Genomic DNA, 27,456 nt, shown 5'->3' with positions numbered 1-27,456 from the left:
ATATATATATATATATATATATATATATATATATATATATATATACATATATGTGTGTGTGTGAGTTGGCCTACAGAGGCCTATAATTTAAATATATGCCGCATGCGCTTACATGTATGTGTATAAGCTTTAATCACTGCAGACTTAATAGTAACGATGTTTGTCTATAGTTTGTTAATAATAATACAGTTGGTCATGGTGGTCAAATACGTCATGGTGTCACCACACACTCTTGTAATAGTTGCGTCATGGTGTCACCACACACTCTTGTAATAGTTGCGTCATGGTGTCACCACACACTCTTGTAATAGTTGCGTCATGGTGTCACCACACACTCTTGTAATAGTTGCGTCATGGTGTCACCACACAGTCTTGTAATAGTTGCGTCATGGTGTCACCACACACTCTTGTAATAGTTGCGTCATGGTGTCACCACACACTCTTGTAATAGTTGTGGTCACCACACACTCTTGTAATAGTTGCGTCATGGTGTCACCACACACTCTTGTAATAGTTGCGTCATGGTGTCACCACACACTCTTGTAATAGTTGCGTCATGGTGTCACCACACACTCTTGTAATAGTTGCGTCATGGTGTCACCACACACTCTTGTAATAGTTGCGTCATGGTGTCACCACACACTCTTGTAATAGTTGCGTCATGGTGTCACCACACACTCTTGTAATAGTTGCGTCATGGTGTCACCACACACTCTTGTAATAGTTGCGTCATGGTGTCACCACACAGTCTTGTAATAGTTGCGTCATGGTGTCACCACACACTCTTGTAATAGTTGCGTCATGGTGTCACCACACACTCTTGTAATAGTTGCGTCATGGTGTCACCACACACTCTTGTAATAGTTGCGTCATGGTGTCACCACAGTCTTGTAATAGTTGCGTCATGGTGTCACCACACACTCTTGTAATAGTTGCGTCATGGTGTCACCACACACTCTTGTAATAGTTGCGTCATGGTGTCACCACACACTCTTGTAATAGTTGCGTCATGGTGTCACCACACACTCTTGTAATAGTTGCGTCATGGTGTCACCACACACTCTTGTAATAGTTGCGGTCACCACACACTCTTGTAATAGTTGCGTCATGGTGTCACCACACACTCTTGTAATAGTTGCGTCATGGTGTCACCACACACTCTTGTAATAGTTGCGTCATGGTGTCACCACACACTCTTGTAATAGTTGCGTCATGGTGTCACCACACACTCTTGTAATAGTTGCGTCATGGTGTCACCACACACTCTTGTAATAGTTGCGTCATGGTGTCACCACACAGTCTTGTAATAGTTGCGGTCACCACACACTCTTGTAATAGTTGCGTCATGGTGTCACCACACACTCTTGTAATAGTTGCGTCATGGTGTCACCACACACTCTTGTAATAGTTGCGTCATGGTGTCACCACACACTCTTGTAATAGTTGCGTCATGGTGTCACCACACACTCTTGTAATAGTTGCGTCATGGTGTCACCACACACTCTTGTAATAGTTGCGTCATGGTGTCACCACACACTCTTGTAATAGTTGCGTCATGGTGTCACCACACACTCTTGTAATAGTTGCGTCATGGTGTCACCACACACTCTTGTAATAGTTGCGTCATGGTGTCACCACACACTCTTGTAATAGTTGCGTCATGGTGTCACCACACAGTCTTGTAATAGTTGCGTCATGGTGTCACCACACACTCTTGTAATAGTTGCGTCATGGTGTCACCACACACTCTTGTAATAGTTGCGTCATGGTGTCACCACACAGTCTTGTAATAGTTGCGTCATGGTGTCACCACACACTCTTGTAATAGTTGCGTCATGGTGTCACCACACACTCTTGTAATAGTTGCGTCATGGTGTCACCACACACTCTTGTAATAGTTGCGTCATGGTGTCACCACACACTCTTGTAATAGTTGCGTCATGGTGTCACCACACACTCTTGTAATAGTTGCGTCATGGTGTCACCACACACTCTTGTAATAGTTGTGTCATGGTGTCACCACACACTCTTGTAATAGTTGCGGTCACCAAACACTCTTGTAATAGTTGCGTCATGGTGTCACCACACACTCTTGTAATAGTTGCGTCATGGTGTCACAACACACTCTTGTAATAGTTGCGTCATGGTGTCACCACACACTCTTGTAATAGTTGCGTCATGGTGTCACCACACACTCTTGTAATAGTTGCGTCATGGTGTCACCACACACTCTTGTAATAGTTGCGTCATGGTGTCACCACACAGTCTTGTAATAGTTGCGGTCACCACACACTCTTGTAATAGTTGCGTCATGGTGTCACCACACACTCTTGTAATAGTTGCGTCATGGTGTCACCACACACTCTTGTAATAGTTGCGTCATGGTGTCACCACACACTCTTGTAATAGTTGCGTCATGGTGTCACCACACACTCTTGTAATAGTTGCGGTCACCACACACTCTTGTAATAGTTGCGTCATGGTGTCACCACACACTCTTGTAATAGTTGCGTCATGGTGTCACCACACACTCTTGTAATAGTTGCGGTCACCACACACTCTTGTAATAGTTGTGTCATGGTGTCACCACACACTCTTGTAATAGTTGCGTCATGGTGTCACCACACACTCTTGTAATAGTTGCGGTCACCACACACTCTTGTAATAGTTGTGTCATGGTGTCACCACACAGTCTTGTAATAGTTGCGTCATGGTGTCACCACACACTCTTGTAATAGTTGCGTCATGGTGTCACCACACACTCTTGTAATAGTTGCGGTCACCACACACTCTTGTAATAGTTGTGTCATGGTGTCACCACACAGTCTTGTAATAGTTGCGTCATGGTGTCACCACACACTCTTGTAATAGTTGCGGTCACCACACACTCTTGTAATAGTTGTGTCATGGTGTCACCACACACTCTTGTAATAGTTGCGTCATGGTGTCACCACACACTCTTGTAATAGTTGCGGTCACCACACACTCTTGTAATAGTTGTGTCATGGTGTCACCACACACTCTTGTAATAGTTGCGTCATGGTGTCACCACACACTCTTGTAATAGTTGCGGTCACCACACACTCTTGTAATAGTTGTGTCATGGTGTCACCACACACTCTTGTAATAGTTGCGTCATGGTGTCACCACACACTCTTGTAATAGTTGCGTCATGGTGTCACCACACACTCTTGTAATAGTTGTGTCATGGTGTCACCACACACTCTTGTAATAGTTGTGTCATGGTGTCACCACACACTCTTGTAATAGTTGTGTCATGGTGTCACCACACACTCTTGTAATAGTTGCGTCATGGTGTCACCACACACTCTTGTAATAGTTGCGGTCACCACACACTCTTGTAATAGTTGTGTCATGGTGTCACCACACACTCTTGTAATAGTTGCGTCATGGTGTCACCACACACTCTTGTAATAGTTGCGGTCACCACACACTCTTGTAATAGTTGTGTCATGGTGTCACCACACACTCTTGTAATAGTTGCGTCATGGTGTCACCACACACTCTTGTAATAGTTGCGGTCACCACACACTCTTGTAATAGTTGTGTCATGGTGTCACCACACAGTCTTGTAATAGTTGCGTCATGGTGTCACCACACACTCTTGTAATAGTTGCGGTCACCACACACTCTTGTAATAGTTGTGTCATGGTGTCACCACACACTCTTGTAATAGTTGCGTCATGGTGTCACCACACACTCTTGTAATAGTTGCGTCATGGTGTCACCACACACTCTTGTAATAGTTGCGGTCACCACACACTCTTGTAATAGTTGAGTCATGGTGTCACCACACACTCTTGTAATAGTTGTGTCATGGTGTCACCACACACTCTTGTAATAGTTGAGTCATGGTGTCACCACACACTCTTGTAATAGTTGCGTCATGGTGTCACCACACACTCTTGTAATAGTTGTGGTCACCACACACTCTTGTAATAGTTGCGTCATGGTGTCACCACACACTCTTGTAATAGTTGCGTCATGGTGTCACCACACACTCTTGTAATAGTTGCGTCATGGTGTCACCACACACTCTTGTAATAGTTGCGTCATGGTGTCACCACACACTCTTGTAATAGTTGCGTCATGGTGTCACCACACACTCTTGTAATAGTTGAGTCATGGTGTCACCACACACTCTTGTAATAGTTGCGTCATGGTGTCACCACACACTCTTGTAATAGTTGCGTCATGGTGTCACCACACACTCTTGTAATAGTTGCGTCATGGTGTCACCACACACTCTTGTAATAGTTGCAGATTTATACTTAAAAGACTATTTAACTTTAATTAATTAATAATGGAACTGGCAAAAAAAAACCCAACATTTATCTTCTGTAATTTTGCAATTTTTTGCCATGGTGTCACCCCCTCCCCTTCTCTAAATGGTGTCAACCGGTGCAGTCCGCCGCGCCCTTGCTACGTCTCTGGGTCTTTGTATAGATTGAGAAAGTGGTGGTCTGTGTGTATTTACTATAGTATTTAGCTATGTAATCAACAGAGGAATGAACCAATGCGGTCCTGTTCAGTCATCCGTATAAAATCAACATACAAGGTCACAAACTGGCATCAGAACATGGCCAGTCATGGGTGGCATGTCATAGGTTATGGGCTGGCTGGTATGTATTTACCCTATGACTCCACTAACAGAGTCAGCCAACACATATTTACCCTATGACTCCACTAACAGAGTCAGCCAACACATATTTACCCTATGACTCCACTAACAGAGTCAGCCAACACATATTTACCCTATGACTCCACTAACAGAGTCAGCCAACACATATTTACCCTATGACTCCACTAACAGAGTCAGCCAACACATATTTACCCTATGACTCCACTAACAGAGTCAGCCAACACATATTTACCCTATGACTCCACTAACAGAGTCAGCCAACACATATTTACCCTATGACTCCACTAACAGAGTCAGCCAACACATATTTACCCTATGACTCCACTAACAGAGTCAGCCAACACATATTTACCCTATGACTCCACTAACAGAGTCAGCCAACACATATTTACCCTATGACTCCACTAACAGAGTCAGCCAACACATATTTACCCTATGACTCCACTAACAGAGTCAGCCAACACATATTTACCCTATGACTCCACTAACAGAGTCAGCCAACACATATTTACCCTATGACTCCACTAACAGAGTCAGCCAACACATATTTACCCTGTGACTGCTCTATCTGGCGCCGTAGAACTATCTGCCGACATCTGTGATCAAAGCCTGAATCTTCAAGATTACTCTTCAAGCAGTTCATAATGTCAGCTTCTTCAGTCACACCATCACAAAATTTCTGCAAGAAAAAGAAAATCAGCATTTATAATAAAAAATTTATAACTTTGGTTAAACAAGCTGACAGTGACATTTGAAATAAACAGTTGATAATTTAAATAAACAGATGATGACAATTTTGAAATAAATAAATGACATTTGAAAAAACAAATGATGCCATTTGAAATAAAAAGAAGACATTTGAAATAAACAGATGATGACATTTGAAATAAACAGATGATGACATTTGAAATAAACAAATGATGACATTTGAAATAAACAGATGACATTTAAAACATAAAATAACCTTTATCATTCTTTGACAGACGTGGTTGACAGCATAGTCACCAAGCACAACCTCCTCTTTCTGTGGACAAAATAAATAAACATAAATGGCACTTCAAATCTTGACAAAATAAATGGCACTTCAAATCTTGACAAAATAAATGGCACTTCAAATCTTGACAAAATAAATGGCACTTCAACTCTTGACAAAATAAATGGCACTTCAAATCTTGACAAAATAAATGGCACTTCAAATCTTGACAAAATAAATGGCACTTCAAATCTTGACAAAATAAATGGCACTTGAAATTTTGACAAAATAAATGGCACTTCAAATCTTGACAAAATAAATGGCACTTCAAATCTTGACAAAATAAATGGCACTTGAAATCTTGACAAAATAAATGGCACTTGAAATCTTGACAAAATAAATGGCTCTTGAAATGTTGACAAAATAAATGGCACTTAAAATGTTGACAAGAGACAATGACTTACTTCCCTGTCAAAGACAACTTTATGACAGCTTTTGCTCAGTTTCTTCTTGTGGGACTTCAAGCATTCAAGGGTCTGAAGAAAATAATCAAAGATATATCAAAACAATTTTTTAATAACAATCAAATATTCAACACTACAACACAACAGCTAACAAGGTGATTGATTGGTCACTACAACACACCAGCTAACAAGGTGATTGGTCACTACAACACACCAGCTAACAAGCTGATTGATCACTACAACACACCAGCTAACAAGGTGATTGATCACTACAACACACCAGCTAACAAGGTGATTGATCACTACAACACACCAGCTATCAAGGTGATTGATCACTACAACACACCAGCTAACAAGGTGATTGATTGATCACTACAACACACCAGCTAACAAGGTGATTGATAACTATAACTTAATCCAGTTATCTTCCCTTGTGGTAATGTCTAACAATCAATTTCTAACAAATACACAAATGGCTCCATTCAATCGGGTCAAAAATGAGTTACAAATTTTGACAACAAACAGCATCCATCCTTATAGACAAAGATAATGATGAAGCAAAAAAATTGTTAACAAAAGTTTACAAGCTAAATTTACATGCAAAGATTACAATCCAATTTTAAAACACAACTAACCTCTCCTTCTCCCTCTTTTTTGTTTTTGCACAACTTTTTCACGTCATTCTTGCAAGCTTCTTTTAGTTTGGGATCCAGGTTAATTGACTCACCCTATGAGTAGAGACATGAACACAAGACATGAACACAAGACATGAGACATGAACACAAGACATGAGACATGAACACAAGACATGAGACATGAACACAAGACATGAGACATGAGCACAAGATATGAGACATGAACACATGACATGAGACATTAACACAAGATATGAGACATGAACACAAGACATGAGACATGAACACAAGACATGAGACATGAACACAAGACATGAACACAAGACATGAGACATGAACACAAGACATGAGACATGAACACAAGACATGAGACATGAACACAAGACAAGACATGAGACATGAACACAAGACATGAGACATGAACACAAGACATGAGACATGAACACAAGACATGAGACATGAGCACAAGACATGAACACAAGACATGAGACATGAACACAAGACATGAGACATGAACACAAGACATGAGACATAAACACAAGACATGAGACATGAACACAAGACATGAACACAAGACATGAGACATGAACACAAGACATGAGACATGAACACAAGACATGAGACATGAACACATGACATGAGATATGAACACAAGACATGAGACATGAGCACAAGACATGAACACAAGACATGAGACATGAGACATGAACACAAGACATGAGACATGAGCACAAGACATGAGACATGAACACATGACATGAACACAAGACATGAGCACAAGACATGAACACAAGACATGAGACATGAGACATGAACACAAGACATGAGACATGAACACAAGACATGAGACATGAACACATGACATGAGATATGAACACAAGACATGAGACATGAGCACAAGACATGAGACATGAGCACAAGACATGAACACAAGACATGAGACATGAGACATGAACACAAGACATGAGACATGAGCACAAGACATGAGACATGAACACATGACATGAACACAAGACATGAGCACAAGACATGAACACAAGACATGAGACATGAGACATGAACACAAGACATGAGACATGAACACAAGACATGAGATATGAACACAAGACATGAGACATGAGCACAAGACATGAGACATGAACACATGACATGAACACAAGACATGAGCACAAGACATGAACACAAGACATGAGACATGAGACATGAACACAAGACATGAGACATGAGCACAAGACATGAGACATGAGCACAAGACATGAGACATGAACACAAGATATGGACACAAGACATGAGACATGAACACAAGACATGAGACATGAGCACAAGACATGAGACATGAACACAAGATATGAACACAAGACATGAGACATGAACACAAGACATGAGACATGAACACAAGATATGAACACAAGACAAGAACACAAGACATGAGACATGAACACAAGACATGAGACATGAGCACAAGACATGAGACATGAACACAAGACATGAACACAAGACATGAGACATGAACACAAGATATGGACACAAGACATGAGACATGAACACAAGACATGAACACAAGACATGAGACATGAACACAAGATATGAGACATGAACACAAGATATGAACACAAGACAAGAACACAAGACATGAGACATGAACACAAGACATGAGACATGAACACAAGATATGAACACAAGACATGAGACATGAACACAAGATATGAACACAAGACATGAGACATGAACACAAGACATGAACACAAGACATGAGACATGAACACAAGACAAGAACACAAGACATGAGACATGAACACAAGACATGAGACATGAACACAAGATATGAACACAAGACATGAGACATGAACACAAGACATGAACACAAGACATGAGACATGAACACAAGACATGAACACAAGACATGAACACAAGACATGAACACAAGACATGAACACAAGACATGAACACAAGACATGAACACACGACATGAGACATGAACACAAGACATGAACACACGACATGAGACATGAACACAAGACATGAACACACGACATGAGACATGAACACAAGACATGAACACAAGACATGAGACATGAACACAAGACATGAACAGAAAAAACCCACTCTCTGTAGAAGTTCGAACTTGAGCTGTCTTTGACATCCTGCTTCAATTCTCTGGTCTCTTTCCATCAAGGTATCATTACGTACATGTTCACTTAGACAGGCAACAACGTCATATCTAGGTAAACAAAAACAAAAACAAGTACAGACAACACAAGTAACCTGCTAGAGAGGGTTAGGGTTAGGATTACGGTTACAACACAAGTAACCTGCCACAGACAACCTGCCACAGACAACCTGCCACAGACAACCTGCCACAGACAACCTGCCACTGACAACACAAGTAACCTGCCACAGACAACACAAGTAACCTGCCACAGACAACCTGCCACAGACAACCTGCCACAGACAACCTGCCACAGACAACCTGCCACTGACAACACAAGTAACCTGCCACAGACAACACAAGTAACCTGCCACAGACAACCTGCCACAGACAACCTGCCACAGACAACACAAGTAACCTGCCACAGACAACACAAGTAACCTGCCACAGACAACCTGCCACAGACAACCTGCCACAGACAACACAAGTAACCTGCCACAGACAACCTGCCACAGACAACCTGCCACAGACAACACAAGTAACCTGCCACAGACAACACAAGTAACCTGCCACAGACAACCTGCCACAGACAACCTGCCACAGACAACACAAGTAACCTGCCACAGACAACCTGCCACAGACAACCTGCCACAGACAACACAAGTAACCTGCCACAGACAACCTGCCACAGACAACCTGCCACAGACAACCTGCCACAGACAACACAAGTAACCTGCCACAGACAACCTGCCACAGACAACCTGCCACAGACAACACAAGTAACCTGCCACAGACAACCTGCCACAGACAACACAAGTCACCTGCCACAGACAACACAAGTAACCTGCCACAGACAACCTGCCACAGACAACCTGCCACAGACAACACAAGTAACCTGTCACAGACAACCTGCCACAGACAACCTGCCACAGACAACACAAGTAACCTGCCACAGACAACACAAGTAACCTGCCACAGACAACCTGCCTCGGACAACCTGCCACAGACAACCTGCCACAGACAACCTGTCACAGACAACACAAGTAACCTGTGCCACTCACTTAGTTTTCCTGTTGGAGCAGAATGTTGCTACAGAGAATTGACAAGCCTCACGAAACTTGTGGTTAAATCTGAAGTCTTTCATAGAGATCTGAAACATTGATCTTTCATAGAGATCTGAAACATTGATCTTTCATAGAGATCTGAAACATTGATCTTTCATAGAGATCTGAAACATTGATCTTTCATAGAGATCTGAAACATTGATCTTTCATAGAGATCTGAAACATTGATCTTTCATAGAGATCTGAAACATTAGGCTTGAGCGGGTGATGAAAACCAAAATAACCAAAACACTTATTTTACTACCTAATGCTTGATTATATTTAGCATACAATTGTAGTTATGCCTCAATCAGTTAAGTCTAAAGTCAACATTTTTTATTTATCGGTTTTCATCACCCGCCCATACCCTAAAAGGGACAAAATTTAAATGTTTGAGGGGGACTTTGAAGGTTGAAAAAATTTCATAAAAAAACGTTTTAATAACAAGCTTTTATGTAAAAGTGCACTAAAAAGTAGAAAATAAATTATAGACTACTATTTAAATAACTAGAAAGAAAAGCGTGGGTCACTTTAGTATGTATTGGATACCTTTACTAATGTTAAGGAAGACACCCACGCTTTTCTTTCTACGTATTTAAATAATAGTCTATAATTTATTTTCTACTTTTTAGTGCACTATTACATAAAAGCTTGTTATTAAAACGTTTATTTATGAATTTTTTTTCAGTACTTTACATGTTTTATTTACAATAGAGTTAAATGACTAAAAACCATTGCGCGCCTACTGAACGTGATTTCGCAGCCATTGAACGTGATGGCGCAGCTATTGAACGTGATGACGCGTGTGGTGTGGTTGGATAAGCATGCCTACTAATTTGGTCCAAATTTTAATTAATTCATAAAAAATTAATTAGGCATCCAATTAAATAAAATTTAATTTCAGATTGCATTGTCTTCATGTCTTGACCAACATGCCAAATGTGAATCGTATCGGTCAAATAGTAGTTTCCGAATTTTCACTCCTGCATTTCGATCTAGACTGACGACAGCTTGACGACTAACGACAGAGGAAGTGAGTTAAATAAAAGCTTGTAAAAATTCATGTTTGAGGGGGACTTTAGAGGGTGAAAATTCATATGTTTGAGGGGTTCTTTAAAAGGCGAAAATTCATATGTTTGAGGGGGACTTTAAAGGGTGAAAATTCATATGTTTGAGGGGTTCTTTAAAAGGCGAAAATTCTAATGTTTGTGGGGGACTTTAAAGGGTGAAAATTCATATGTTTGAGGGGTTCTTTAAAAGGCGAAAATTCATATGTTTGTGGGGGACTTTAAAGGGTGAAAATTCATATGTTTGTGGGGGACTTTAAAGGGTGAAAATTCATATGTTTGTGGGGGACTTTAAAGGGTGAAAATTCATATGTTTGAGGGACTGTGAAGAGATTGATATTTAAATGTTTTAATGACTGGGAAGGGATTGACATATGAAGGATTGTGAAGGGACTGACATTTGAATGATTATAAGGGACTGGTACTTAAATGACTCAGGGATGTGACCAGACCATTTTTTTTCAGACAAGTACTCAATATGTTTTATCTATTTTTTTATCACATTTAAAGCAGTCTCATACGGTTACTGTACTAATTAATTGTTTAATTTAGCAACTATTTTAATTAAAGAAGTTTATGTTACTCTAAAATAACACTGAAAATCTTGAATTTCAATTTAATAAACACATTTTTAAAAAATAGATTATTACAATGTAACAAAAGTGGCAAGTTTTTTTAAACATTAAGCTAATTTAAACTGTACTAATCTAGTCTAGTTCTGCTCTTGTTTTCAATTAAATTATGCTTTATATTTGTTTACAGATTGGCAAGGTAAAACTGTAAAGAATCTGATTTAGATTAATTGTAGTTTGAAAATTTTGGTTCATGTGATGGAAAATAGAGTTGACCAGATTAGCTGAAATTAGAAAAGGTTTGATATTTGAATTAAAATTTACCATTTTGATAGCCAAGCCACATTGTTATTTATGCTTTTGTAATAGCTGTAGATTATTATGGGTCATAACGTCATGCTTATTTTGGATGATTTTTACCTCTACCTCTACTCTTTCACAAAAGCGAGACTCCTCCTAAAATGATGTCACACCTTAGCCAACAATCGTCCCACCTCCTCAATATTAAATTTGAATTTTTTTTAAACGCTGATTTTTTTTTAAAGATATTGACTGAGCTTGACCAACATAGGGTACTTTAATCAACGAGCAGACACGCGGCATATTATACACAGCTATAATCGTTTTATTTTCTATTTTCTGTGACGACAGTTTACAGCTGACAAGGAAAAGATCAAGCAAAACTTGTTCCCTTCCCTTAGTTTCAAATCGTTTAAAAATTAAATTATCTGCCCCTAATAGCAGTCACTGATTCGCCCTGGCTCTAAGATTGTAAACATTTGGGGAGAACCACAGCTCACCAGACTGGTGGGGGTGGGGGCGATATGGTCTGTTGAGCATGCCTGGGGAGCGAGGGAGGGGGCAGGAGGAGGGTTAGATAGTCGGCTTGCCTTGTGGTCGCTTTTTGTAATGATTTCACTAGTAATTTGAGGTTGCTAAATAAAATTGAAGCAGAGATGTGCGTTCTGAAAAATTCAGAAATTTGCTGAAATTGTGAATCTCAAACTAGATTTACATTGAATCTTAATCTAATACTGTAAGACCTAGCTCAATCATCCAAGGGAAAAGAAATATGTGTTTTCAATTGCCCGTTTTATCTAAGTACTGAAATACTTGATTTAAAAAGGAATACGCATGTGAGCTGTTTCCTTAGAGTTAGAGGTCATTTTCCTAATTTTTAAAACTTCGTAAAAAAATTGGCAATAATAAAAAATCAGAGGGAAAATTTGGAGAAAATGAAATCGCTAAAGGAAAGTTGCAGCTGAAACGGAAAAATCTGATTTCATTTAAAGTCAGATCCGTGATGACTGTGAAGGGACTGATACTTACAATCTGATGATGTTCTATCCCAGCAGCACACTTGTCATTCATGTCAACCACATTCTTATGTTCAATTAGACAATCTAGCACATCACTTGGAACTGCATCACTGTTGAGTAGGTCCTGAGAAATAAAAACTTGGAGCTGTTAAGTAGGTCATGGAGGTCCCAATGATTGCACTGCTTAGATTATAAAAAGAGCACAGTTTAGAAAATAGAAAGACCAAGATAGTTATGAAAACTAAAAAGACCAACACTGCAGAATTTTTTGATCATAGGTGTGCAGGCTTTCATGAGTATCCTGTCCAGCTCAATGTCCTCCATTTCCTCCTCTGTGTAGTTGCCCACAGCAGACTTACACGCCTCTCCCAGATCTTCATAAGCTTCCTGTAGGCAAGTCATCTCCTGGAAAGACAAAGAGTTGGCATGGAGGCCATCGCTAAAGTCTTCAAACAACAACAGGAATCTTACCTAATGGCAGAGCTTTCTATTTACCCCATTTTTTTCATGGTGTTCACTCTCTGAGCAAAACTCAGACAACTCTTTTATGCAGGCAGTTTCTATTTCTGGGAGAAGATGGATTCTGTCTGCACGTTCTCTCATGACACGCTTCACTTCATGGACACAAGCACGAGAAGGCTGAAACAGAACAGGGGAGAGACTTAAACACAGCCGGGGAGAGACTTAAACACAGCCGGGAAGAGACATAAAAACAGCCGGGGAGAGACTTAAACACAGCCGGGGAGAGTCTTAAACACAGCCGGGAAGAGACATAAAAACAGCCGGGGAGAGACTTAAACACAGCCGGGGAGAGTCTTAAACACAGCCGGGGAGAGACTTAAACACAGCCGGGGAGAGACTTAAACACAGCCGGGAAGAGACATAAAAACAGCCGGGGAGAGACTTAAACACAGCCGGGGAGAGTCTTAAACACAGCCGGGGAGAGACTTAAACACAGCCGGGGAGAGACTTAAACACAGCCGGGGAGAGTCTTAAACACAGCCGGGGAGAGACTTAAACACAGCCGGGGAGAGACTTAAACACAGCTGGGGAGAGTCTTAAACACAGCCGGGGAGAGACTTAAACACAGCCAGGGAGAGACTTAAACACAGCCGGGGAGAGACTTAAACACAGCCGGGGAGAGACTTAAACACAGCCGGGGAGAGTCTTAAACACAGCCGGGGAAAGATGGAACACAGCCGGGGAAAGATGGAACACAGCCGGTGAAAGATGGAACACAGCCGGTGAAAGATGGAACACAGCCGGTGAAAGATGGAACACAGCCAGGGAGAAAATAGAACAGCCGGGGAAAGATGGAACACAGCCGGGGAAAGATGGAACACAGCCGGTGAAAGATGGAACACAGCCGGGGAGAAAATAGAACACAGCCGAGGAAAGATGGAACACAGCCAGGGAAAGATGGAACACAGCCGGGGAAAGATGAAACACAGCCGGTGAAAGATGGAACACAGCCAGGGAGAAAATAGAACACAGCCGAGGAAAGATGGAACACAGCCGGGGAGAAAATAGAACACAGCCGAGGAAAGATGGAACACAGCCGGGGAAAGATGGAACACAGCCGGGGAAAGATGGAACACAGCCGGTGAAAGATGGAACACAGCCAGGGAGAAAATAGAACAGCCGGGGAAAGATGGAACACAGCCGGGGAAAGATGGAACACAGCCGGTGAAAGATGGAACACAGCCGGGGAGAAAATAGAACACAGCCGAGGAAAGATGGAACACAGCCAGGGAAAGATGGAACACAGCCGGGGAAAGATGAAACACAGCCGGTGAAAGATGGAACACAGCCGGTGAAAGATGGAACACAGCCGGGAAAAGATGGAACACAGCTGGGGAAAGATGGAACACAGCCGGGGGAAAGATGGAACACAGCCGGTTAAAGATGGAACACAGCCGGGGAAAGATGGAACACAGCTGGGGAAAGACTGGAACACAGCCGGGGAAAGATGGAACACAGCCGGGGAAAGATGGAACACAGCCGGGGAAAGATGGAACACAGCCGGGGAAAGATGGAACACAGCCGGGGAAAGCTGGAACATAGCCGGGGAGAAAATAGAATACAGCCGGGGAAAGATGGAACACAGCTGGTGAAAGATGGAACACAGCCGGTGAAAGATGGAACACAGCCGGGGAAAGATGGAACACAGCCGGGGAAAGATGGAACACAGCTGGGGAAAGATGGAACACAGCCGGGGAAACATGGAACACAGCCGGGGAAAGATGGAACACAGCCGGGGAAAGATGGAACACAGCCGGGGAAAGCTGGAACATAGCCGGGGAGAAAATAGAACACAGCCGGGGAAAGATGGAACACAGCCGGGGAAAGATGGAACACAGCTGGTGAAAGATGGAACACAGCTGGTGAAAGATGGAACACAGCCGGGGAAAGATGGAACACAGCCGGGGAAAGATGGAACACAGCCGGGGAAAGATGGAACACAGCCGGGGAAAGCTGGAACATAGCCGGGGAGAAAATAGAACACAGCCGGGGAAAGATGGAACACAGCCGGGGAAAGATGGAACACAGCTGGGGAAAGATGGAACACAGCCGGGGAAACATGGAACACAGCCGAGGAAAGCTGGAACATAGCCGGGGAGAAAATAGAACACAGCCGGGGAAAGATGGAACACAGCCGGGGAAAGATGGAACACAGCTGGGGAAAGATGGAACACAGCCGGGGAAACATGGAACACAGCCGGGGAAAGCTGGAACATAGCCGGGGAGAAAATAGAACACAGCCGGGGAAAGCTGGAACACAGCTGGGGAAAGCTGGAACACAGCTGGGGAAAGCTGGAACACAGCCGGGGAAAGCTGGAACATAGCCGGGGAGAAAATAGAACACAGCCGGGGAAAGATGGAACACAGCCGGGGAAAGATGGAACACAGCCAGGGAAACATGGAACACAGCCGGGGAAAGCTGGAACATAGCCGGGGAGAAAATAGAACACAGCCGGGGAAAGATGGAACACAGCTGGGGAAAGCTGGAACACAGCTGGGGAAAGATGGAACACAGCTGGGGAAAGACTGGAATGTTTAGACCTACAGACTCCTGTAATGTTAGGACTGCTTTGACAGGAATATACTGACGTTGTAAATGAGATTAGCGGTCAGTTAGGCATTGGTCAAGAATGAACTTTTTTTTACCTTGGAATCTTGTGGATGGTTAGAGCGCATGTGGCGATGGAGGCAGGAGAAGATGAGAGAGCCTTGTTCAGGCTCCATAGTTTTAGGGTCTGTAAATCCATTGGAGTGGCACAGAGTTAGGGCATCTTTCTGACAATGCTTAAATAAATGAGCATCTAATCTGAAAGAGAAATATCAGGTTTAACGTCATATGACAGACTGTAAACAGACATTAATGTTTGACACCGTTCATCCGAGTGCCATGAAACTTTGGGGAGATGATGAGAACACCCCAGGGAGGTTTTTACGCAAAAAGAATTTTCAAATTCTCATGGGTGGCGGCCCAGCAGGGCGTGATTTGTTTTTTCTCTGTATATGGTATATGAAAATAAAAGTCGGTCGTGGTTTGACACCGTTCATGAGATTGCCATCAAACTTTGGGGACTTGATTAGAACTCTCCGGGGGAGCTTCCTGTAAAAAAATCTTTTTTTTTTTTCGCTAGGGCTGCGCCCTGGAAGGGTACGATTCTTCTCTATATACGGTATGAAAGTCGGATGCGGTTTGATAACGTTTATCCAAGCGCCATATAACTTTGGGGAGCTGATAAGAACACTCCGAGAAGGTTTCTGGGGGATGGGGGAAATTTACTTTCGCACTGGAGGGAGGAGATAGACTATGCATCAGATTGGGTTTTAGAGTCGTTCGCCAAACATAATCAGGCACGTCCACCGGCGCCCCAGCAGGGTGCGATTTGGTGCCCCAGCAGGGTGCGATTTGGTGCCCCAGCAGGGTGCAATTTGGTGCCCCAGCAGGGTGCGATTTGGCGCCCCGGCCTTTTTGGTAGTGTAGCAAACCCTTGCCCTGATAAATATAATCCAAGCGCAGGCATTGTTTACATTTAAATAATTCAGTTTTAGAAAACAAGTTCACGCGCCTAAGAATATAGGATTGGTAAATCATTGATGAAACCCTCTTAATATATTACGTCGGATTGTATTTGTCTTTTATGCATTGCTAAATCTTTCATCTGATCGCCATGGAACTTTGGGAAGTTGTTGAGAATACTCCTGGGAAGGTTTCTGTGAATTTTTTTTTTCAAATTTGCATGAGCGGCACCCCGCCGGGGTGTGATTAGGCGCTCCGGATTATCCCCAGAACACTATGGCACCTAGGTTAGTTTTAAACAGACTATGAATAAGATGGGGCGTTTAGTCTTTCACTAAATTGAATCAGATGCTATCCCGTTAGCACTACGATGCAATCGTTTGCTTTAAAGAGTGTGATACAATATGGATAAGAAGTAGAATTATAGTCATTCACAAAACTGAATCAGGCACGTTCGACTGCGTCCCGTCAGGGAACCATTTGCCCCGGGCTATCCTGGGACTTTTTTTTACCCTGTGGCACGCTAGTAAAGAATAAGGATAGGGTGAAGTTTAAGGATAAGCATAGGATTTTGGTGAGGATCAAGACTAGGGATTAGCAGATGGCTATGGGTAAAGACAGGGATAGATATTATATGTATTCTTAAGTGGGTTAATTATGCAGGGTGTAAATGACAGTAGGTAATTTAGCTTAAGGCTAATGACTGGGTAAGCGGTGTGTGGTGGTAACTTTATAGACCCAGGTAAAACATGTCACTTTTTGCTTCAAATTTACCTTGAATTTAACTTGTGTACTTATTTATAAAATTCCTAAGACTTTTACTTAGGTTTAAATATTATTGGCAATCCTGTATTGAACAGATAATGGGTAATGGTGGATTCTATTTTTATAGTTGATGTAGAGTATGTTCAGTGTCCAACGCTCTGTTACACTTTCTTCTTTTGTCATAATTTTGTTTTGTTTCTGTCAATAATAGGATTTGCGATGACAGTGTAAAAAGTTATATACACTCACATGGTAATATTCTAATCATTTCATTTTGGATATTTTAATTATTGTATTACATGGTGAAGTTGTTCACTAGGGGAGGGAAAGAAGGAACAAGCTGTTTTGTATCTAAAGATTTGATGCTGATGATTGTTTGTGTAACCAACAGTTTTATCAAGGAATGGCAGGTGATGTCAAAGTTACACTTGGTTTCATTTTTCTAATTTTTTTGCCAAATTTAAACAGACATACATGTTTAAGTTCTCATTTACATTTAGTCATGGCTATTAATAGCTGAAACAAATCCTAGTTGATAATGGCTAGTTTTAAATAAAATTGACAATGATTTCATTATTTTTCAAGACATTTGATTCAATACACAAACCTGTTGCAGATTTACTATCTTTGCTACTATCTTCAAACAAAAATTTAGATTTAAAGGATTGTGCATATAACAAAATTAGAATATTTTTAGACCCATCTCTACCACATGCATTTTTCAGAGTATAAAGGAAAGATTGTAATCGTGGTGAAAAATAAAAAAAACTGATATTTTTACAGTTTTTGCTGTTTTACATCTCCCTACTTAATGGTATTTGGAATTGAAAAGATGTATTGTAATGTTGCAGAAATCTAACTAGAGATTTTGATCAAGTGTGATGTTTTACAACCTGCTGGCCACTGAAAAAACTTTGCAATCCTGTCCATGTGTGTGTGTGTTTGTATGTAAACATTATAACTTGAGTAGGCCTACCATTTCAGTTAGGTTAAGGGTCGGCGAGTTCGAGTCGGTAAAGCTCATGGTTGCTAAACCGAAAAGTCTTGAGTTCGAACCCTCGGGCTCAATAGCCTCAATGAGGCTCAATAGCTGGGGACAGCCACTCTTCTAGGAGAGACAACTCCAAAATTAAACAACTGCTGCCTTGTAGTTTGTTCTTGGTTGGACAAAGGCTATGGAAGCAAATCCAAAAAAGAAAAGCAGGCTGAAATCGGAGTCAATGGCCTCAAAAGGCGCATAACCAGTTGACACGTAACGCTTAATTGTGTTGTAGGCGTGGTCGAGTCGGCAAAAAGCTCATGGTTGATAAATTCGAGTTCAAACCCACTGGCAGATAAATCTCGATCCCCTTCAACACTAATAATTAAGAACGAAGAAGAAGAAAAAGAAGTTAGGTTAAGAAAATTTCATGTATACAATTTTTTGCCTTCTACCAACTTTTGAAGTGATACTAACGCCACTTTCGGTTTCTTAAAAGTTTTATAACTTGAGTACTGTGTAGTAAGGTGGACCAAACTTCAAGTATAAGTATTGGATGGTGTGCCAAGGTTTCTGTCAATTTCAAATGATTTCCTGTGGCAACACAAGAACTTGAATACTGGTTCAGTTAGGTACATGACATTTCATAAATAAGTTTAAGATCTTATAGTTTTATTACTCTCAAATTTTTGAGTGACCTCCGATATTTTGTTCTATTTCTGGTTTCTTAAATACCTGTTATAAAAGAACCATTTCAGTTTGGTAAAGTAGATTTTGTGGTTTTGTTGGAAAACATTAACCACATTAATACAATATTTAACTTGTAATTCTCAATTTATAGCCTGCTCCACTTTACCAAGCGTATCAGACAAATAAATTACAAATAACAATTGCTAAATATAAAATAAGCATTCATCTTTTTCAATTATTAAAGTGTCAAAGCAGATTTTGCAAAATAAAACTGGCTAAACACATAATTTCACCAAAAAAATTATGACACCTAGTCTTACTTGGCAGACATGATAACCAATGCAACGCTAAAACAGTAGGTAGTGCAATAGGCTGTTATTGTAGTTTTTATTTACATTGGACAATACAAATGTGCAAGAAATTTGTTGCATGAATGACAGGAAGAAAATATATGCTGATTTTTCACACATCTCAATGGCTAATAGTTGACTGAAGAAGAAAAGGTTGACAGTTCATGACTCAAGTCAAAGGCTTACCTAAAATCTCTGACAGCAAAGTATTGAATTTCTAGCAGACGTTCCTCACACTCGTCAGTCATGTCCTCATGGTCGATGTTCTCTAGCAGACAGGTGATGACACTGTTCAAATAATCACAAGCAGGTATCACACTCTTCAAATCATTTCAACCACCTGTACCACCACACTACCACCTGTACCACCACACTACCACCTGTAGGACCACTCTACCACCACCTGTAGGACCACTCTACCACCTGTAGTACCACCTGTATCACCACACTACCACCTGTACCACCACACTACCACCTGTACCACCACACTACCACCTGTAGGACCACTCTACCACCTGTATCACCACACTACCACCTGTAGGACCACTCTACCACCTGTAGGACCACTCTACCACCTGTATCACCACACTACCACCTGTAGGACCACTCTACCACCTGTAGGACCACTCTACCACCTGTATCACCACACTACCACCTGTATCACCACACTACCACCTGTATCACCACACTACCACCTGTAGGACCACTCTACCACCTGTAGGACCACTCTACCACCTGTATCACCACCTGTATCACCACACTACCACCTGTACCACCACACTACCACCTGTACCACCACACTACCACCTGTAGGACCACTCTACCACCTGTATCACCACACTACCACCTGTAGGACCACTCTACCACCACCTGTATCACCACTCTACCACCTGTAGGACCACTCTACCACCACCTGTATCACCACTCTACCACCTGTATCACCACACTACCACCTGTAGGACCACTCTACCACCTGTAGGACCACTCTACCACCTGTATCACCACACTACCACCTGTATCACCACACTACCACCTGTATCACCACACTACCACCTGTAGGACCACTCTACCACCACCTGTATCACCACTCTACCACCTGTAGGACCACTCTACCACCACTTGTAGGACCACTCTACCACCACCTGTAGGACCACTCTACCACCTGTAGGACCACTCTACCACCACTTGTAGTACCACTCTACCACCACCTGTATCACCACTCTACCACCTGTAGGACCACTCTACCACCACTTGTAGGACCACTCTACCACCACCTGTAGGACCACTCTACCACCTGTAGGACCACTCTACCACCACTTGTAGGACCACTCTACCACCACCTGTAGGACCACTCTACCACCTGTAGGACCACTCTACCACCTGTAGGACCACTCTACCACCTGTAGGACCACCCTACCACCACTTGTAGGACCACTCTACCATCACCTGTAGGACCACCCTACCACCACCTGTAGGACCACTCTACCACCACCTGTAGGACCACCCTACCACCACCTGTAGGACCACTCTACCACCACCTGTAGGACCACTCTACCACCACCTGTAGGACCACTTACTCTCCCTGTCCTGCCTGACGGTCTTTACAAGCTTTGACCACAACATCACCGCAGGCATGTTGCAGTGGACGGTCAAGTCGAATGTCCTCCCCTGGGTTAGCCACATGAAGAAGGGCCCCAATCTGGGGATAAGACATCAGTTACGGGTCATTTTGGGGTCAGATCAGAATAGATTAGAATAGTCTAGAACAGGGGTTCCCAACTCTGTGCCCGCGGGCGCCATGGCGCCCTCTGAACGATTCGTATGTGCCCGCCTCTCACTATTCGACAGAGACAGAATTTTTTTCATAAACATTATTTTAAATTATTTTAAAATATGATTTATTTTTATTCATTTCTTACAGTTTTAATTTTTGTTTGACTGCCTAAGTTTATTAAATAAGTTTGATACTTGTCCCAACTTGTCTAGCGGCGAGCCAGACTGCACTATTTATGCTAGCCTAGAACGGCTAGTGCCATTTGAATCATTTTTCGGTTCGACATATTTATGCGAATCATTGTTTTCAAACATGACCTTAATAAAATCAAGATATAGATCTCGACTCAACGATGAGCATCTTTATTGTCTGCTAACAAGATTATCGTCATACGCTCCTAATTATGAAGCTCTGGCCAGTGAAATGCAATGCCAAAGATCACATTGACTTTATTATATTTTTTAATTAAACGTTTTCTTTGTATTAATGTGTTTTGTTTACTTTCTTTACGTTTTGTAAATACCTTTCTTTGTGTGTATGCCAAATAATTTTATTATTTTGAAACATTTTTGTTTATTATTTATTAATACATTATGACTCTAAGAAAATAAAGTATGGGAAAATGACAAGTTATGGAAGGAGTTTGTCGATTTAAAATAGGTGGTGCCCGCCACCCTACCGATATTTTAGAGAAAAAAAAGGTTGGGAACCCCTGGTCTAGAACTTAGGGGAGAGAGCCTGTGTCAGTTGAGTTTACCCTGGTGTTTATGTATTGTTATCCCAAGGTCGAGTGCGGTATAAAAGCTGGAGAGAATGATTGAAAGAGGCTTTTGATTGGTAGTGGCTAGGGTCGAGGGCTCGTTGGTAGTGGCTAGGGTCGAGGGCTCGTTGGTAGCTGCTAGAGTCGAGGGCACGTTGGTAGCGGCTAGAGTCGAGGGCACGTTGGTAGCGGCTAGAGTCGAGGGCACGTTGGTAGCGGCTAGAGTCGAGGGCACGTTGGTAGCGGCTAGAGTCGAGGGCACGTTGGTAGCGGCTAGAGCTTGTGGTGTAATGATGGAGATAAAAAGTGAAATTCTATGGTAACCAGCACTACACACCAATCAATAGACCAATACCTATAAATGACCAGTACACACCAATCAATATACCAATAAATGACCGCTACACACCAATCAATATACCAATAAATGACCACTACACACCAATCAATATACCAATAAATGACCACTACACACCAATCAATATACCAATAAATGACCACAACACACCAATCAATATACCAATAAATGACAACAACACACCAATCAATATACCAATAAATGACCACTACACACCAATCAATATACCAATAAATGACCACTACACACCAATCAATATACCAATAAATGACCACTACACACCAATCAATATACCAATAAATGACCACTACACACCAATCAATATACCAATAAATGACCACTACACACCAATCAATATACCAATAAATGACCGCTACACACCAATCAATATACCAATAAATGACCACTACACACTAATCAATATACCAATAAATGACCACTACACACCAATCAATAGACCAATAAATGACCGCTACACACCAATCAATATACCAATAAATGACCAGTACACACCAATCAATATACCAATAAATGACCGCTACACACCAATCAATATACAAATAAATGCCCAGTACACACCAATCAATATACCAATAAATGACCACAACACACCAATCAATATACCAATAAATGACCGCTACACACCAATCAATATACCAATAAATGACCAGTACACACGGAGCACATGACCTACCTGTGCAGAGCACTGAGAACTGACTTGAATATTTAAGTTGTGTTTAGCTGCCAAGGTGGCCCTCATAAGGCAGGTGATGGTGTTACCTCCTGGCTCCAGATTCTTACAGAGGCTCTCAATCTCAGTCTGACAGGCACTGACCAGCTCCGGACTTATCTTGTAATCATTCATCAGCTCTGATCTCAACTCCAGCATCTCTTGGAGACATTCTGGCTTCATGAGTTTACCTTCAAGTGGGTCAACATTCTTTCAATAATCTATCCACAAGTTAGAGGCAGATCATATGGACATACAAACACACAGATAATGTGGACATACAAACACACAGATCATGTGGACATACAAACACACAGATCATATGGACATACAAACACACAGATCATATGGACATACAAACACACAGATCATATGGACATACACACAGATCATATGGACAAACACACAGATCATATGGACATACAAACACACAGATCATATGGACATACAAACACACAGATCATATGGACATACAAACACACAGATCATATGGACATACAAACACACAGATCATATGGACATACAAACACACAGATCATATGGACATACAAACACACAGATCATATGGACATACAAACACACAGATCATATGGACATACATACACACAGATTGTGTACACACACACACAGATTGTGTACACACACAGATTGCGAACACACAAACACACAGATTGTGTACACACAAACACACAGATTGTGTACATGCAAACACACAGATTGTGTACACACACAGATTGTGTACACACACAGATTGTGTACACACAAACACACAGATTGTGAACACACACACAGATTGTGTACACACACAGATTGTGTACACACACACACAGATTATGAACACACAAACACACATATTGTGGTGACACAAACACACATATTGTGGTGACACAAACACACAGATTGTGTACACACAAACACACAGATTGTGTACACACAAACACACAGATTGTGTACACACAAACACACAGATTGTGTACACACACAGATTGTGTAAACACAAACACACAGATTGTGTACACACACAGATTGTGTAAACACAAACACACAGATTGTGTACACACACAGATTGTGTAAACACAAACACACAGATTGTGTACACACAAACACACAGATTGTGTACACACAAACACACAGATTGTGTACACACAAGCTGTATGTGTACACACATACCTAGACTTTGAGCTTTCTCCAAACAGAGTAAAACAGTGGATCTCTGCAGGTCATTGACCTCATTGATCAAGTGGCATTTGTTTTCTTCTATCTCACTGGCACAGGCTGAATAAAAGGAGCGGTCAACTTTGACATCTTCTGCCACAAGTCTCTGCCTGGCCTCCAGCTTCTCCCTGCACTGAAACACATCCAGGGTCAAAGGTCAGACAGTCTTACATGGAGCCTGTAGACATGTGAGAGTGAACAAAAATAAGCTTACCTCAACAGATAAAGACTTTTCTCCCAAATGTTTGTAAAGGCATTTAAAAACTGCCCCATTTCCTGCCACGGTGTCGTGGCAGAAGCTCTCACGATCTCCGCGACATGCATAGAAGAGTGGCCGGTCGAGGTGGAAGTCATCAGACTGCAGCTCTGCCACCCTCAGCAGGGCTTTCTTACAGCCTGCAGACAGGAGTTTTCTCTGCTCATTCAGACAACTGACAGTCTTGCCTTGGGAGTGAGGGGTCTGTGGGGGAGGAAGAAATCTTCAGTTTACAGCACAACTAGAACAATGCCAACCCCCCTCATGTTAATGTAGAGCTTTATCCCCACTACAATAGATGTACAACATTACCCCCCCCCCCCCAATACAATAGATGTACAATATTACCCCCCCCCCTCACTACAATAGATGTACAACATTACCCCCCCCCCCAATACAATAGATGTACAATATTACCCCCAACTACAATAATACCTGTACAACATTAACCCCTCCCCCCCCCCCACTACAAAACTGACCACAATATTACCTGTACAACATTAACCCCCCCACTACAAAACTGACCACAATATTACCTGTACAACATTAACCCCCCCACTACAAAACTGACCACAATATTACCTGTACAACATTAACCGCCCCCCCCCCCCCCACTACAAAACTGACCACAATATTACCTGTCCCTCATTTAAGCGGCCACATTTTGTCACTTGGATGTCATTTTGACAGTCATGTATAAAGAAGTCCATGAACCTGTAGTCACTGAAGATAATGGCTGCCATTTTGTTGAGAAAAGTTTTGCACGTGGGAAAGTTAATTTGCTCATAGTGCTCTATCAGACAAGGGATTATCTTCCCTTCACCTTTATTAAACTTTTTACATTCAGTCACCTGGGGAACCAACAAAATGTTTTACATTCAGTCACCTGGGGAACCAACAAAATGTTTTACATTCAGTCACCTGGGGAACCAACAAAATGTTTTACATTCAGTCACCTGGGGAACCAACAAAATGTTTTACATTCAGTCACCTGGGGAACCAACAAAATGTTTTACAGTTAGTCACCTGGGGAACCAACAAAATTCAGTCATGACTACATTCATCACAACATAAACAATTCCCAGAATCTACACCACCCACATCCCAAACCAAACCACATCATACCACCTACCACAACACCATAACCCACACCACATAATCAATTTAACACAACTCACATACATCATTCTACTATAGTACTAATGCCATTCTCCACATCATATTACTCGTCATACACACCACAGCCCCACAACACTTCATCATACACAACACAGCCCCACACCACTTCATCATACACAACACAGCCCCACAACACTTCATCATACACAACACAGCCCCACACCACTTCATCATACACAACACAGCCCCACACCACTTCATCATACACAACACAGCCCCACAACACTTCATCATACACAACACAGCCCCACACCACTTCATCATACACAACACAGCCCCACAACACTTCATCATACACAACACAGCCCCACAACACTTCATCATACACAACACAGCCCCACAACACTTCATCATACACAACACAGCCCCACAACACTTCATCATACACAACACAGCCCCACAACACTTCATCATACACAACACAGCCCCACAACACTTCATCATACACAACACAGCCCCACAACACTTCATCATACACAACACAGCCCCACAACACTTCATCATACACAACACAGCCCCACAACACTTCATCATACACAACACAGCCCCACAACACTTCATCATACACAACACAGCCCCACAACACTTCATCATACACAACACAGCCCCACAACACTTCATCATACACAACACAGCCCCACACCACTTCATCATACACAACACAGCCCCACACCACTTCATCATACACAACACAGCCCCACACCACTTCATCATACACAACACAGCCCCACACCACTTCATCATACACAACACAGCCCCACACCACTTCATCATACACAACACAGCCCCACACCACTTCATCATGCGTACCACAGCCCAACAACACTTCATCACATTTAAGGACAGACTTTGTTCAGATGAAGACAGACACTGTACTGAAGTATTAAAGAAAAATCTTACATTAGTAAGAGCTGAGTTGCAGGCCTCATCTGATGCTTGGTCAAAGCGAATGTCTTTGGACAAGTTCATTTTAAAGTTCCACAAATACTGGGAAATACAAAGGTCAAGTTCATTTTAAAGTTCCACAAATACTGGGAAATACAAAGGTCAAGTTCATTTTAAAGTTCCACAAATACTGGGAAATACAAAGGTCAAGTTCATTTTAAAGTTCCACAAATACTGGGAAATACAAAGGTCAAGTTCATTTTAAAGTTCCACAAATACTGGGAAATACAAAGGTCAAGTTCATTTTAAAGTTCCACAAATACTGGGAAATACAAAGGTCAAGTTCATTTTAAAGTTCCACAAATACTGGGAAATACAAAGGTCAAGTTCATGCATTATATTTTGTGATCATTTGACTGACATTTTGTGACAGCAAAGTTAAACTGTCATATAACTGATATGATTACTTCCTGATGTAAATGATTACATTCTGACTTACATGATTACATTCTGTAGAGAGGCTCTCTGCAGTCTGAA

The 27,456-nt window shown here is 41.8% G+C and overlaps 1 protein-coding gene across 1 annotated transcript in view; it reads right to left on the bottom strand.

The window, feature by feature from the left end:
- LOC131929463 (Golgi apparatus protein 1) overlaps nt 1-27,456 on the bottom strand; it is a 49,394-nt gene that overhangs the window by 8,928 nt on the left and 13,010 nt on the right. Inside the window, exons 3-20 of the mRNA XM_059285691.1 lie at nt 27,419-27,451; nt 26,935-27,021; nt 25,494-25,706; nt 24,814-25,059; nt 24,555-24,732; nt 23,349-23,575; nt 21,340-21,461; nt 19,949-20,050; nt 16,114-16,273; nt 13,441-13,584; nt 13,201-13,350; nt 12,956-13,069; nt 9,946-10,034; nt 8,842-8,956; nt 6,736-6,828; nt 6,101-6,172; nt 5,628-5,687; nt 5,216-5,342 (exon numbers count right to left, since the gene is read on the bottom strand). Of these exons, the coding sequence (XP_059141674.1) occupies nt 5,216-5,342; nt 5,628-5,687; nt 6,101-6,172; nt 6,736-6,828; nt 8,842-8,956; nt 9,946-10,034; nt 12,956-13,069; nt 13,201-13,350; nt 13,441-13,584; nt 16,114-16,273; nt 19,949-20,050; nt 21,340-21,461; nt 23,349-23,575; nt 24,555-24,732; nt 24,814-25,059; nt 25,494-25,706; nt 26,935-27,021; nt 27,419-27,451 (2,332 nt within the window). The remainder of the gene's footprint in view (nt 1-5,215; nt 5,343-5,627; nt 5,688-6,100; nt 6,173-6,735; nt 6,829-8,841; nt 8,957-9,945; nt 10,035-12,955; nt 13,070-13,200; nt 13,351-13,440; nt 13,585-16,113; nt 16,274-19,948; nt 20,051-21,339; nt 21,462-23,348; nt 23,576-24,554; nt 24,733-24,813; nt 25,060-25,493; nt 25,707-26,934; nt 27,022-27,418; nt 27,452-27,456) is intronic.

This window comes from Physella acuta, unplaced genomic scaffold (assembly GCF_028476545.2).
Source record: "Physella acuta isolate Inbredline_101_S28 unplaced genomic scaffold, ASM2847654v3 ptg001635l, whole genome shotgun sequence".
NCBI lineage: Eukaryota > Metazoa > Mollusca > Gastropoda > Physidae > Physella > Physella acuta.
Note: the sequence above shows the minus strand (reverse complement) of the source record. Positions and strands in the feature narration are given on the sequence as shown.